At 38.6% G+C, this 16,507-nt stretch overlaps 1 protein-coding gene across 3 annotated transcripts in view; it reads right to left on the bottom strand.

The window, feature by feature from the left end:
* Positions 1–16,507, bottom strand: part of RPAP1 (RNA polymerase II associated protein 1) — a 2,926,740-nt gene that overhangs the window by 2,701,423 nt on the left and 208,810 nt on the right. For 2 of the 3 annotated variants that reach the window (XM_044073828.1, XM_044073829.1), the window contains exon 2: positions 15,146–15,367. In XM_044073828.1, the coding sequence (XP_043929763.1) occupies positions 15,146–15,326 (181 nt within the window). In that variant the 5' untranslated portion in view covers positions 15,327–15,367. Of the gene's footprint in view, positions 1–15,145; positions 15,368–16,507 lie in introns of those variants that run through there. The other variant, XM_044073830.1, reaches the window with a different exon arrangement.

Here is a 16,507-nt window from a genome sequence, read left to right as displayed (position 1 = left end):
TGAAAATGATACTTTGTACCCAGCTGTCATTTGCTATTTTGAGCCAGGTGTCTGGGTAAAAGATAAGCAACCCCCGACTGCCTCCAGAGCAGGACAGTTGGGCCTCCTTTCAGGAGCGCTGGTAGGGCTTCCCAAAGAAGTGATCTCTGTCTCCCTGGTTTTCTGGACCCCTTCTGCCGCGAGGGTGGCATCTTCCATTATTGCCCCCTCCTCTGCCCCTGGAGGGGGGTTCACAACGTATGTCCTGAAAGGCTCCTTGGGCTTTTCGGAACCACATTTTCCCTCCCCTTTGACCCTTGGGGTAGGGTCTGGTAGGGGTGGAAAAATAGACTTCAAAAGTAGACAGGGTCTTTCCCTCCTGCTCACACCCGGTCAAAGTTTCCTTAACTTTGGGCCCGGAAAGGGACGAGCCATCAAAAGGGGTATTCACACAGGATGACTTGAAGGGCTCTGCGAAGGAACACAAGTGCATCCTGTAGTGCCTCCTAAGAGCAACTCCTGTACCCGCTGCCCTGCTCGTTCCATCAGCTGCAAATAAAATGCGGCGTATGGACGAGTTAACAATGAAGTTGAGGGTAGCAAGCTGGAAGGCAATTGTAGCTCCTGCAGCTACTGTACCCTGAAGAGCATCTCCCGGCTCTTTAAGGAGATCTCTTTGTAGTCTTGTGAAATGAGTTAAGTAGTTAAGCGAATGGAGTGCAAAAGTCGCTGAACTAAACATTCGCTTCCCATATCTATTCATGATCCTGGAGTCTCTGTTAGGAGGATGGATAGAAGAGGAAGTTTGTGACATTTCCTTTTTGGTGGCTGCTGCCGCCCCCACCATGGCATTAACTGGCACACCTTTGGTCAAGAAGGATTTATCTTAGGGACCAGATATAAACTTATTAGGCCTCCTAGGGACAGGCTCCATGGTGTCTGGAGACTCCCACATCCTTTGTGAGGCCAGCTGCATAAGCTCATCGAAAGGCGGAGACACCAAAGAGGTGGAGGGCTGAGACCCGAAATCCTTCAGGAGAACAGACTCGTCTTCAGTAGGGTTTGTGGACTGCCAGTCACTCCTCTGCCTAAGCATTTCAAGTATCTCTGCAAAGGAGATATCCTCAGAGGGGGACCATGGGGACCCTTCTGATTCATCCAAGTCAGTATCAGATGTTAGGGACTCCTGAGGGGAGTCTAGATGTTTCCTCTTACAAACTCTCTTCCTGGGAACCTCATCAGTGGGAGCTTCTGGTGAGGTCTCGGAAGAGCATGGGCCACGCAATGGGATTTCCTGAGGCTCTGGGTCTCTGCACTTTGCCAGGATCTGTGAAGCAGAAGCAGAAGCAGACACAGGCGCTTTAGGGGATGAAGAAGCCAGATCTGATGTTGAGGATGACTTAGGAGACATAACTCTCCTCATGGCTTCGAAGGCACCCCTGCTCCAATGCAAAGGGACCGACGGATCCGAGGAAACAGTCAATACCCCCGGCACCGGGACAGTGGGCTCCGAGCCCGAGGTAGGAGCCAAGCTCATCTGAGCCGAAGCCCCGAGAGGCACAGTCGGAACCGACAAGTCGGTTCGACTATCCTCCCTGGACCCGACCAGAGTGTGTCAGCTCCTAGAGTCCTCGATCTGCGCCGAAGACATTAGAGTGAACGGAGCCATAGACACTAGAGCAGGCATCGGCTCCGAAGGCTCCACAATCAACAAGTCAGACTCCTCCGGCTCCGAAGGACCGGTATGGCTCGGAGGAGGAAAAGTTGTAGCTGGCATAAGGGTCTTCGGCTCCAAAGCTGCCTGGGTCGGAGCCAATAACAATTTTGCAAAGGCCGGTGCCTGTTAAAGCTTCTGCACCACACGATCCACATCCAAATCTGAAAGGCTAACAGAAGACCGAGATGAATGAATCGATGGTGGTACCGACTGAAGTAATGGAGATTTTGGAATTTCGGATACCGGTTCCAAAACCGGGGACCGGCTCCGAAAAGATAAGACAGTCAGCTCAGAGACCTGTGGAGCCGATGTCACAGACTTTTTTGATTCCATGGAAGTCTTGGAAGACTTTAAGGACTTACTACATCCATCCTGGTCACTCAAAGCCTCCTGGAAAGAAGGTTTCAATAAACCCCTATTGTTTCCTCTTTCTCTCTTCAAGAACCCGAAAAGAAAAAGAAATGGCATATGGAGCAGCTATCTTGTAAGTGTAATGCTCCTAAACAATACACACAGTTAACAAGGTTGTCAGTGACAGACATTTTTTGGCCACATTTGGGGCACTTTTTAAATCCTGACTTAGGATGTTTATCTTGGTCAGCCATATATTACCAAACACAGTATCAAACAAACTACTGTCAAAAAAGCCCTTATAAAAAAAACAGGCTAAAGTCGCACACACACAGACACACACACACTCAGGCACACACACACTCAGGCACACACACACTCAGGCACACACACACTCAGACACACACACACACTCAGACACACACACACACTCAGACACACACACACACTCAGACACACACACACACTCAGACACACACACACACTCAGACACACACACACACACACACACAGACACACAGACACACAGACACACAGACACACAGACACACAGACACACAGACACAAATATTTATCCAAATACAGGTAATTTATTATTTACTTTTATTTTATTTTACATTTGTTGACCGGGATAGTCTAAATGGATTTATGTCTATTTTCAGTAGAGTCCCAGGGAGATAAGCTCCAAGGGATTATTAGACTACTAACATACAGGTACTAGTTGTTATACAATTAAATACTACAAATTTTAAACAGTTCAGGAATCTTCCCCAGTTTATACAAAAAACATGTTACAAGCATTAAATATTTTAGACTTTTATGTACAAGACTTCATTAGTAACTAGAAAGTAATTGTTAAACAAATACATACTTCAAGTTTCAACAGTTCAGCAATGCTCACAGTTTAAACAATACTTATTGCCCGCCTTAGGCAGGATGCTTTAGAATTATATGCAGAAGAATTTAACTAGGTATTTTAAATTATCTCTATTGGGATAAGACATGTTTTTGCCAAGGATAGGCCTTGATCTAAAAAGACACAGATAGAGCAGGAATTAGGTCTTAAGAGAGGGTATTTGGGATATAGTATGAGATTAGTCTGGATATGTGCAGGGACATAACCAATGGGTTTTAAGATAGAGTTTCAGATTGCGTTTAAAAAGTGTAAATGAAGACAGTGATGTAAGTTCATGGAGGAGTTGGTTCCAATACTTTCCAACTGCATTTGAGAACAGAGCATCTCCTGCCATGTTATTAGATTTACATGTTGATACAAGTAGTTTATTAGATGAGCGTAAAGTTGAAAGGTTCTTATATTGGGTAATGAGACTAGCAAGTATTGGGGTATTGGTAGTTTGGAAAAGGATTTTGTGCACAATTGTGAGTTGTTTAAAGTGAATCTGATTCAGAAGCTCTAACCAGCCTAATTGTTTCAGATTATGGCAGTGATGGGTCCTAAAGGAGGAAGCAGTAGCACATCTGGCAATGCTACTGTAAGCGTTGGCTAGCTTGTTAAGGTTATTTTTTGACAAGTTAATATATATGGAAGAAGCAGAGAGAAGTGTAGAGATAAGGTGGGAATAGGCAATAGTGGTTCTGGCTAGTGGGGAAAGAAAGGGTTTTATCCTATAGAGGGAGCCTAGTTTCCTGTTGACAGTTTTTATGGTATTGTTGATATGAGTTTCAAAGTTCAGGTTGTTATCAATGGTTACCCCTAGAAGTTTAGTTGTTGGATCGGGAGATATGAGTGTACCATTATTGGATAAGACTGAAAAGTTCATTGGGAGTGATTTACGGGTAGGAGTGAAGAGGAGGAGTTTTTTTTTTTTTTTGGGGGGGGTTCAAGAGGAGGCAGCGTTGTAGAAACCAGTTTTCTGTTTTATTGAACATTGTCTGAGTTAGAGTCTGTAGTTGGGATTGAGATTTAGCTGAGCAGATTGTCGAATCATCTGTGTATTGTACACAGTTAGTTAAAGGAATAGCTAGGTTGAGGTCATTGACAAATATTGAGAAAAGGACGGGGGCCCAATATAGAGCCCTGAGGAACACCTAGCCTAGGGTAACTGGTAGAAGGGATGAGAGGTTGTTGTCTCATAGCACTGCCTGCTGTCTATTATCAAGGTAGGACTGGAACCATTTTGTAGTCTTTGTGTCCAGAGAGAAGGATTTTAGAATATTGAGAAGTAAGTGGTGGTTGACCATGTCGAATGCTTTTGAAAGGTCAGTGAAAAGTGCTGAAGAGAGAAGATTGTTATTACGGTTTTTATTGATGCTGTCAGTGAAGGATAGGAGTGCAGTTGTTGTACTGTGGAAAGGCCTGAAGCCATGTTGAGATTTGGCCAGTAAATTGTTCTGGAGTAGGTGGTCTAGTAACTGTCTGTGGATGCACTTTTCCATTATTTTAGCTAATGTGGAAAGTAGAGCTATGGGACGATAGTTAGAATATTCTCTGGACTGTCCACCCTTGTGTAGGGGGATAATGTAGGAGATTTTCCAGATGGTGGGAATAGTGCTTTCTTGTATGGTTCTATTTATCAGCAATGATACAGGATAAGCTATGACTTTGGCTGCCTTTTGCAGGTATTCAGCAGACAGCTGGTCAGCTGAGGGGGTAGTAGGTTTTAGTTTACTTAAAAGGTTGCAGATGAGGGAAGCTGGCACAGGTTGCAGGTTTAGAGTTGGGAGAGAGTTAGTAGTATTGGTTGGAAGGGCAGAACTATTGGCTGTTAGTTGATTAGCAAGTGTTTGGATGGTCTCAGTGAAGAAGGTATTAAAACCATTAGCGGTTTGCTTTGGATTGTCGGAATTTGAACCTATAGGGGGTGGTGAAGCGGATTGGCCTGGCTGAAGTAGTCTGTTTATGCTAGCCCAGAACTTTTGTGGATTATTTTGGATATATATATATATATATATATATATATATATATATATATATATATATATATATATATATATGTATATAGATTGTGACAGAAAACACTGTCTCAAAGCACACAATATTAAAACACACACAAGTATTTTTACTAAGCAGACTATAGAAATAAAGATAGCTGCTAAATCACAAAAAAATAACCTTATCTAAATTCTAACCTGTGACAAAAGGTCATTACCTAAGCACACAATAATAAATGCCAATTATATCTAAGAGAAAAAGTTACAGAAAGTCACTGTTTAAGCAAATTTGTACTGATAATTTTTTAAATAGGCCTAAGAAAAAAAACAAAGCCAAATTTTAAGCTAAAAAAAAAAAGCACACAGGGAAGGGAAAACTACAGAGAAAGCTGTAAGAGCTTCACTAACTAACTATCTAACTAATTTTTAGCAAAAATATCAACAATATTTTAAATATAGAGAAAAGTAAGGTTTTTACTGGCCCGAGCTAGCGAGAACCTCCGATCTGTTGCAGCAGCAAACTAGATCTGAGGTAACTCTAGGTGCACCATGGGATTGGGACTTGGCTTCAAGCTATTTGAAAACCTCGAGCTTTGTAGTAGGCAGACTCTAAGCCGAGGAATCGGCTCCGAACCCATCAGTAAGAATGAACGGCGAGATAGAACAACTTCACATCTGAAGTTATGGATTACCTGCAAAGTGAAGGATTTAGTGTGGAAATTTTAACTCCGATAACACAACATGATGCAGCAATAAACACACAAATTAAGGAAAAACCAGTGGAGTGGGAAACATCTAATCAGTTGACATATGAAGATACTTTGGAGCCTCCCACAGGAAACTAGTACAAATGTTCTGTTGGAGGTATACAGCAAGGGAAAGAACAGGAAACTGTGGCAACTCTGACACAGTCAATTTCATGCTGTGATAGGTCAGTGAGTTCCCATATGAAAGAGCAACAGATGACACATGATGAAACTGAAGAGAATCGAGCAGAGGAAGATGGTCTGGAACTTTCTGCAGAATGCCCGCAGGAAATGCAGAACAAAGAATGGGCCCTCGGTTTAGAAGAAAATGATCTAAGAGAAGAGATGCTTGATTTAATAGAGATGGATAGACATATTAAGATCAATGAAAGAAATATACTGCAGAAGGCCAATAAATCCCAAAACATTAGAAGTTTGATAAAACAAATGAACATAGTAATTAGGACTGTCCAAAGAGATTCATGTGATAGAAGTTAATAGGATACATTACTATGCAGCCAAATTCATAACAGATAAAGTCCTACCATAAGATGCACTTCCTCAGCACATCCACAACAACCACAACATACCCACATTTAAAAAAAGCCTAAGAGTTTATCTCAATAGCAAATGGCTCTGCCCCTGTGATGCTCCTGATTAGTTTTTCTCTCTCCTATTATTTCCCATCTTTCTTTCTCGCATAGAACTTTTCTGCACACTTATGCAACTAGTGGTTTCAAACTTTTTTTTTTCAGATGGACATATCTCTTTTTCTGCTAGGGCTTGTACTATTCTATACTGTTTTAATATGTGTCTTAATGACTACTGCTCCATTATATAACTACGTCCTACATATTTTAATTACTGCCAGTATTTTGTGTTTTATTATTACCTGTTCTATCTTATGTTAGCTAATATTTACAACAAAATTTAAAGTTAACTGTACTGTTATAAAGTTTCTCCCAGAGTCTCCGCTGAAAACTGACTACTTGTCCATTCGGACACTACCCGGTAGACAAATATAAATAAATAAGAACACAGGGTAGTAAGGGAAAGGACAGGGAGAAAATCAGATGTAGTGGTCCAAAAGAAGACAAAAGTAACATTGATCATTGAAATTGCTACACCCAGTGACTACAGTGTCTTGCATAGAGAGAGAGAGAGAGAGTCATAAAATATCAGGATTTGCAGGCAGAACTGACAGCAATGTGGAAGAAAGATACCCAAACAGTTCCAGTAGTAGTAGGAGCAATGGGTCTTATAAAAAAGAATCTATAATCCTGTTTAGATATGTTACCGATACATTTCACTCCGTACAAATAGCAGGAGGAGTCATTAATGGGCACAATGCAGGTGCTGCGAAGAGCACTTCTGGCTAACATCAAAGATAGAAACAATACTAATTTCATGAACTTTAATCATCCTTTGACTTAGGAATGGGGTCCATTCCAGTCATGGTATTAGAAATCCAAAAGACGGAGAAATTAAAAAAACGAGAACAGAACAGTATTGCAAGAAACAAATTCATCCTCAAGTTTTGTTGAATATCTTCAAGAGTTGGCCCAATTTTTACATAATCTCATCAAGGCAATGCTGATATATCGACTATATTTCATATACCATATATTATGGACAGAAGTAGGTTAAAAATAAAAATGACAGCTGGGTGCCCAGGATACAAATTGCCCAGTCCTGGTAGGTGTACTGGTGCGAGGACTGGAAAAAAATTATCATGCTGAATCCTCAAGACATGGAAACATTCCTAAAATGGGGTTAGGCCAGGCTCTGGGGGAGGATGGCCCCCTGTGTAGAAGGAGGTAGTAGTCCACAAAAAAATAAGTCAAAAAAGAGCCATAAAAGATGATAGAGTGGACTATTGGAAATAAGAAAGAAATTAAGTATTGTTACTATTCTGCAAGAAGCCCAGAATTTCTGGAGAGAAGATATACAAAAAGACTAAGACAGAAATTCAACAAAAAAAATATTTGCACAAGAAAAATTGTCCAAAGCTTCAAATGCAAATGTGTGTCCATTAATACACCATTTACACAACAGATTCATGAAAAACACCATACAGACCAAGAAACTTTGGGCCTTTTGGAAAAACAAGAGACTTAGGAAGTGCAAACACATAAAGAACAAAATCTAGACACTTCTGAAATGTACAGAAAAGAAATATGGAGTTCTGATACTCTGCAATATTTATGCAAAGGAGAAAGCCAAATTAATCAATACAAAAAAGTACATCCAAAGATATTTGAAAAGAAATATATGCAAAGGCATCCAGATATAGGAAATTTCATAATACAAAATATAAGATCACAAGGTAGAAGATTAGTAAAGTAGAAGTTAAATGGAATACAGACATGGGAAAGAAAGAGATTTAACATGGTGCAATATTTATGCAAAGGAGAAAGCAAAAATAATCAATACAAAAAAAAGCAGCACCAAAGGTATTTGAAGAGAAATACAGGCAAAGACATCTGGATATGGAAAATTTTACAATACAAAAAAAATAAAAAACAAAGAAGGAAAGTAGAAAGGAGGATTAGTAATGGAGAAGTTGAAAAAAACAGAAACTGAGGTTATGGATTGCATGCAAAGTGAAAGACTTTGTGTAGAAAATCTAACACCACAGCAGGATAAAATAACGACTCCCCAAATTAAGAAGAAAACAGTGGAACAGGAAACATCTGATCAGTTGCCATATGAAGATACTCTGAAGCTTCAGTAGGAAACCAGCATAAAAGTTCAGATGGAGTTGTATAGCAAGGGAAGAATCAAGAAATTCTGGCAACTCTGACACAGTAAATGCTGTGGAGTGACAGGCCAGTGAGTTCACATATAAAAGAGCAATGGATGACACAGGATGGAACTGAAGATAATATGACAAATGGAGATACTCTGGAACTTTCTGTAGAATGCCCACAGAAAATGGATAACAAAGAATGTGCTCTCAGGTTAGAAGAAAATGATCTAATGGAAGAGTTGCTTGAATTAATAGAGATGGATAGGCATATAAAGATCAATGAAAACATTTCACTACAGAAAGTCAGTAAGACCGAAAATGTTAGAAGTTTGTTAAAACAAATGAACACAGTAATTAAGACTGCTCATAGAAATTCATGCTATGTAAAAGAAGTACACAGGATATATGATGTGCAGCTATATTAATAATAGATGAAGTCTTACCACAAAACCAAGTTATCCTAAAAACTATAGACCAATAACATGCCTTTCGATGATGTATAAACTTTACACTGGAATTGATGCTGATAGAGTTTATTGCAATTTAGAAGAAAACTCAGTCATGGCAAAAGAACAAAAAAAGGTGACAAGAGGAGAAAGCCATATAAAACAAAGGATCATTTTTTGTTAAAAACATAATGCAGAACTGTAAAAAGGGGAAGAACCTAAGTATGGCATGGATAGACTACACAAAAACATTTGACAGCATCCCACATACATGGATAAAAGAGTGCTTACAAATGTATCAGATACACCCTACACTAACTGATTGCATTGCAGTGAGCACAAGACAGTGGCAAACCACTTTGCAGTTAAGCCACGATAAAAGACAAATTATTATTCCAGGGATAAAAATTCAGATAGGGATATTCCAAGTGGGACTCTGTCACCAATGCTCTTTCTTCTTGCCTTTAACCCATTAAGCTGACTACTTAACAAATTAGGTCATGGCTACAATTTGGCTCCCAAAAAACAACACAGTATAAAGACTTCTCATCTGCTTTGTTCTGGATGATTTAATATTATATAGTTTGTCAGATGAGAAGCTGAAAGTACAACTTCAAATGGTCAAAACTTTCACAGATGATTTAAGAATGTCATTTGGTCCCGATAAATGTGCAAAAGCAACCTTTAAAGCAGGAAAGCTGCAGCACCAAGAAAATATCAGTCTGGGCCATGATGAATGTGATATACAAAAAATTTAAACCAAAAGACGAAAGGTTAATATTGGCGGCCCAGGATTGCAGACTACATACATGTTGGTTTACAAAGTCCACTGAACATGTGGGAGAAACTGACAAATGCAGGTATTGCAAAACAGAAATGGAAACAGTTGCACATCTTGCTGGGTGTGATACACTAATGGCAGGACTATATATCGAAAAGCATAATAATGTGGCAAGACTGTTGCACTGGGGTTGTGTAAACATTATAATACTGAAGTAGCTCACTGGAAACATGAGCCACAAAGTATAGAAAATGATGAAGTTTACATAACAAGGGATCACCCATTACCAATAGTTCAAAAAACAGATGTGAGAAAACCAGATAAAATAGTCAATGAAAAGAAGACAAAAGTAGCATTGATCACTGAAATTGCTACACCCAGTGACTACAGTGTCTTACACACAGAGACAAAAAATCATAAAATACCAGGATTTGCAGGCAGAAATGAGGGCAATGTGGAACAAGGATACTCAGACTGTTCCAAAAGTAATGGGAACAATGATTCAAGCATACTTAGATGTGTTACCAAAACCTATAACTCCATACGAACTGCAGGAGGAATCAGTTCTGGACAAATTGTGGGTGCAGCAAACAGCACTTCTGGCTAACATTAAAGACTGAAACTATACTAATTTCATGAACTTTGACTTAGAAATGGGGTCCACTCCCTTCATGGTATTAGAAACTCAAAAGACTTGGAGAAACTAAACTGGGAAAATCCATATCTATCAATTTTAGCAATACCTCTGCCATTCTTTTAGCTAGTATTGACATAAACACTTTATAATCATGATTTAAACTTGAAATGCATCTATATGAAGCTGGGTCTGATATGGCTCTTTACCATCTTTAGGTAATACAGCCACCACACTAGCTTAGTATGCTCTTATAAAAAATGATTTATAAAATGGAATGAGCTAGCAAACTCACACTGAATAAATTCAGATGAAAAATAAAACATCCAGATAGCAAATACTTTAATAACAATTAGTATGAGCACTTTTGTCTATATTAAAGCAATAGACATCATCAGAACCATTTACAAACTTGCTTTTAGCTCGAAACAGGTATAAAATAACATTTAAACATACGCACCCTTCTTAGTAACCAATCCGAACATTTAAATCCATAAATCAGCCAATTACATTAATAGACTATTGGATGATTTCATTGGACCATTCCAGGCTAATAGTGTTCCAAGTTAAAAATTATGACAAAAATACAAGTACAAATAAAAGATATATAAAATAATACATAATGTGACATTAGCAGCTAAATCATAACTTTAAAGCTCTACTTTTCAATTCTCTAGTAATGGAGATAGCTTTGTTTAAACCAGGTGGACTTGTAGCATCAAGGTGTGACTGCCATATCATCTCCCTATGTAATAAATGATTCTGCCAATCCCCACTGTACAGATATGACTGGATCCTAACTGCGGTGGTGGTGCTGCGGTAGCGTTGTCGCCTCACAGTTAGACGTTGGCCATTCGATTCTCAGTTAGAGCGTCTTCTGTGTGGCAACATGCGTGAATGGGCGTTCCTTCGTTGAAGGCTGTGCGTTAGGCTCGGCAAGCCAGTACGTAAAAATCTACTGCCAATCATTAACAGACCGGAGTTCCGCTGTGGCAACCCCTAACTGGGAAAAGCCGAAAGACTAGACAGAGACAGATCTGACTGGATCCTCTCTAAAATGGAAAATTTAAACATCCTACAGTTGGTACACTTAAGTGCATATCTGGCCAGGGCACTCATCATTTTTGTTAATACTAAAAAGGTGCTGATAAATCCATTTGCTAAGCCCGTTGTTCATCTTTCCCATGTAAATCACGGGACAGGAACAGCACCTTGCCAAATAGACCACTTTGTCAGTATAGCAAGAGTATCTACCTTTAATTAACCTTTTATTCACTTTATTAAAAAGTTCACCTTCAATTTCAAAGTCAATATATACGGCACTGATTACAACGGCCGTATTTACTAGTTTTACTTGAGCTATTGTAACATGTTTTAAAAGCTCTCCCATATTCCTTTTCTGTTTGGTCTGTTTTTAAAAGTAAAACCTGGAGGTCTAATATAACATGATTTAAGGTTCTCATCTCCATACAGGATCATTCACTTTTTCTGTATGATATTTTTGAATATCTTGTGACTCTAAAGTATAATGTAGAGCAATATTCCATGAAGAATGTGAACTAAAGTCTTGGCCAGTACTGTTGTCAACATTACTCACTGGGACAGGCAGATCTGGCTTAAATGTATCTTTTTAATGATGGGAGCAAGCCTCTCAGACATTCCATTAAAAATTTGCACATGGGTCAATTATGTTGTCAGAATACCTACATTCCAGAAACATTTGCTTGAGTTTATAAAACTGTATTTTACAATCATTGTCATTTGAAGTCTTGAAGCTCTTATAAATTGACTTCTAAAAACATCTCTTTTTTGATGGGTAGGGTGACAACTTTTGTAATGCAAAAAGGTGCTGTAAAAAGTGGGTTTCCTCTAAATGGAAGTGATGAAACTACCATTTCCATCCTTTTGTATTTCAGAATCTAAGAAGTTCATTTTATTGTCATGTATCTTGTAGGTGAACTTCAAAAAATTGGCAGACTGCTCCAATTCAACAATGAACTCAAGTAGTTGTTCAGTACTGCCTGCACATATTAAAAAAGGTCTTTTGAGAACTGCAAGTGGTATTTCCAAAACTTGGATGACCTAAGTTTGAATACCTCCTCGAGTTTCCATCTCAGTAAAACCATGTTTGCAAAAATGAGGGCGCAAGCCACTTCCATGGCAACACCTTGAAGTTGTTTAAAATGCTCTCCATCAAAGTAAATAAAATTGTTGCAGGAAAAACTCCAGAAAAACAGAATAAAGCGACTGGAAAAACAAATGACTTCTAAAAAATATATAATGTTCCAGGCACACATGGTCTGATGAAGCAGTTGTTTCAGAAACTGTGAAAGCGCTTACTATTAAAGTGTTTTATTTTTATTGGAGCACTCTACCATTTATTTCATCACCTTTGCTATTTCATTGTTGCTGGACTATCCTAAATCCGTGTGTGCCTGGAACATTATATATATATTTTTTAAATAAAATTGTTGCTTAGAATTAGCTCCATGAAATCTGATATTAACCTCACTTCATCTTTGGTTAGCACTTTGTATTTCATTATAGTATCACCAAACTATTACAAACCTTGTTCATGTGGGATAGCTGTAAATAAGCGTTTGATATCCACTGTAACTAAAAACTAGTTGTCGAGACAGTTAATGTTTCTAAGTGCATCAAAGAAGTCCCAGGAGTCCTGGAGGACATGTGTAAACTCTTTAAATAAATGTTTTAACCTGTGATCGATATATCTGGAAAAAGTTCTGTAATAGATCCAGTGGCTGCTACTATTGGGCGTAAGGGGAGATCACTGTGATTGGTGTGACTCTCTGGAATGCCAAATATTTTACAGATTACAGGACAGGAAACTTTCAAAAAATTGTACAAGTCTGGACTAATGTCTTCAAATAGTAAACATTTGGCCAACAAGGCATTAATGAGACCTCCTGATATACTGTTTCATCTGATAGTAATAAGGTCATTCTACTAATATAATCAATTGCAGCCATAATGACCAGACCCCCCCCCCCACCCTTATCAGGTCTCATACAACAAATGTTTTTATTAGAAATAATGGCATCCAGGGTAGTTCTTTCCTCTCTGGTCAAATTTTGAAACCTACATGGTCTCTTTTTTCGTTAATAGATCCCTAATTTCACATTTGCAAGTTCTCTCAAAAACAATGAGTACTGGATGGTGTGGGGGAGGGGGGGGGTTGAAGCGGTTTTTGCATTTAAGCTGGTTTTGTACTGACCTCTGTCATGTTACCCCCAAATAGCACACACCAATTGAAATTCCTGGTAAAAAATTTCAAGTCTATTAATGTATGCTCTATGTTTGCTCGGCCAGATGGAATGAAGGAAAACCCTTTTAAAAATAATTCATGATGTTCTGGGCTGACAATTAGTAAAGTTGTATATATTAAAAATTAAAAAAACAAAGTCACAGAAATGACCAACGCCAGTGTATCGAATTCTTCTGTTGGTAAACCAAAGTATCATGTTGGTCTCTGCTCTTTTTTGCTATTCTCGCCGACATCCTGGGTGCTGGTTGGTCTAAAGGGATGTCCGAATTGTATTTCCTCTGATATTCATTAGTTGTGTTGGGAGTTGAATTCTTTATTCATATGTAAATGTAATGTAGTTTTCAATTTAAGGTAGAACGTCTTGTTACAATAATTGGTGTCGTCCCTTTTCAGTTTATCTTTCCTCCTTTTAATACGGAGTAACTTTGATTCAACTCTATGAAAAATATTGTCGAAGCTCTGTTTGTGCTGTACAAAGTTTAAGCAACCAGATATTAAGTTGACCATCTGGGAAATCTCATCTTTTTTGTCCGTTCATATGCTGTTCATTTTTTTTAATCACTAAACGGGTACAATCTAATCCAGTTATAGCAAATCATTCTAAGAGTTCCATATGGAAACAGGCATTTTCTTCAACCCCTTGTGAAACTTTCATAGTCGAAGGCCCTTTGGAACATTTTGTCACTTGACACTCACTCTCATGAAATAATCATCAAGTTGTAATGTTTAACATTTATACAATACCTTGTCAAGGTTCTGAATTTGTTTATCAATATAAAGAAATTCTCCTTGTGTAGATCTAGCATAGGCAGCATCATCTGGAAATGTGAAGGGATTAAGCCATTTGTGAATGCTTGTCATTTCAGCAAAGTCCAAGTGAGAATTCAATTGCCAGTTTCTTTGTAGCACATAGTTACCTTCAAAGTGACGCTGTGTATCAGTTTGTGTACTGTTACTCTGGTCTGCTCCCTGTATGCTCGTGTTGTTTCTACCATTAGTTTGTTGAGACATAACTTTTGTCAATAGCTGGGGCAATAACATCAAGTTTCCAACTATGACAGGTAAATGTTAAGTGGAGGTATTGTTGAGAAACGGTTTTTCAGAGTCCGATGCTGACATTGTGAGATCTTGCCCCAAAAAACAATACAAATATAATGGAATAAGCTAGCAAACTCACAATGGAGTGTAAAACTAAATTCAAATGAAAAATAAAAAGTCCAGTTAGCAAATGGCACAAGAAGAACTTTAAGAGAAGGCTTACTGCTCTTCATTCTACCACCACACCAGCTTCTACAACTGTCATCCGGATCTAATCCAAGTCTTTACCAGTCCACATAAGCTGAAGGTTAAGTCTTCTCCTAACAAACAGATGCTCATTAGATATTAAATATACATACATTTTAACACATTTCTCATCAACCACATTTATTTGCCACAGAAAAAATATTACAAGGAGTCTAGTCACAAACAGCACCATTTGGCTTTGTTCCATCTGACAAAAGTAAATCCTACGATAACAGCACACATTTTAACTGTAACAAGAAAAGAAAAACAGGGCTCCCACCTTTAAATGTGACAACGTCTCTTTTATCAAGTGAAACCTGCTCATCTTTCATAGACTCCACTCTCCGCTTGTCAGCTTTCCTTACAACTTTTGCAGCTGGTTCGGTTCCAGTGGCCAGAAATTGATTCTGAAACTGCAAGAGATCCTCTTCCAGCTGCCCGAGTTTGGGCCTTCCCAACATCTTTAATTTTTATTCAGGAGACAAGGAAAACAAGGAATAAACTGCACAGAAGAAAAACAACAGCAAGCCATTAAAATTGTGTTGTTTTTTTGTAATGCCATTTAGTTCAAAAAAAGTGTCAAAAACATTTTAATTTATTGACAGTAGTGAAGTACATTACATGGACTGTAAATAAAAAAAATGATGTCCTTACCATAACGAGATCTTCAGGAAAGACACCAACCATCACAACTTGAAAAACAAAGGCATTAGGACTGCTCAGGTTGCCAAACCTTCCACATCCTTTCTTAGTACCACCCCCTTATTCCCTTAATGTACCCTGCAGCTATCTCTCTCCACATCTGAGGTAGCCACAGTAAGATAAACAATACAGAAATACATATCACACACTAATACTACTTGAGCCAAGGTAGGGGAAGTGGGCCAGGTCATTAAGACTGTCCTACTACACATCTACTTTCAATTAACAAGAGTGGGTCCATCCTCCATAACCTGTAGGACACAGTCTCAAGCTCCTTCTAATGAGTGAACTTTAGACCAACAGGCCCTCGCAATCAAGACCCACAAAGGAGAATCTCAACCTAAAAACAGGTCTGATTTATAGTGTTTCAGGAAAGCATTCAAGGATCATGCGACACTGCCAGCTCAGATATCTGGAATTTTGTAAATAATTCTATGTCATTTGTGAATATTGATATGATTTATACAGAACTGTATGTTACATACTGAGCTTCAAGAATGTAACCACAGCATACCCTGCTGGGACATAGAAGATTAACTCACAAAACTTCAAGAAACTAAGTGATTTATGATGTGCTATAAAAGTCAGTTTCATTGCAGCAAGAAGACAGGATGTCTACAGCTAGAAGTTTTTTCTATTGTCTTGGAGAGAAGTATTTACTATATTTAAAATGTGAAGTGTTTTATTGCTCCATGACTTCTTAGCAGCTGCACTTCTGAAAGATATGTACTTCTCACACAGAGAAGTTAAAATTCTGTTAGAATTTGTTAGCCTGGGAACTGAAGGCAGGTGACAGAGTGATGTCATCCAAACTGACGAAGCAGTAATTTTTGATAGCAATTTAAGAACTCTCTCAGAGAGAGACTGTGTGCATTTTGTATTTGTCTTTGGATTTGACAGCATCCACTCATCATCATCAACATCTGCACTTGCCTTGCTA

This window comes from Protopterus annectens, chromosome 6.part0 (assembly GCF_019279795.1).
Source record: "Protopterus annectens isolate FY-2018-M chromosome 6.part0, PAN1.0, whole genome shotgun sequence".
Classification (NCBI taxonomy): Eukaryota; Metazoa; Chordata; order Ceratodontiformes; family Protopteridae; genus Protopterus; species Protopterus annectens.
This window is presented reverse-complemented; position numbering and strand designations above follow the sequence as displayed.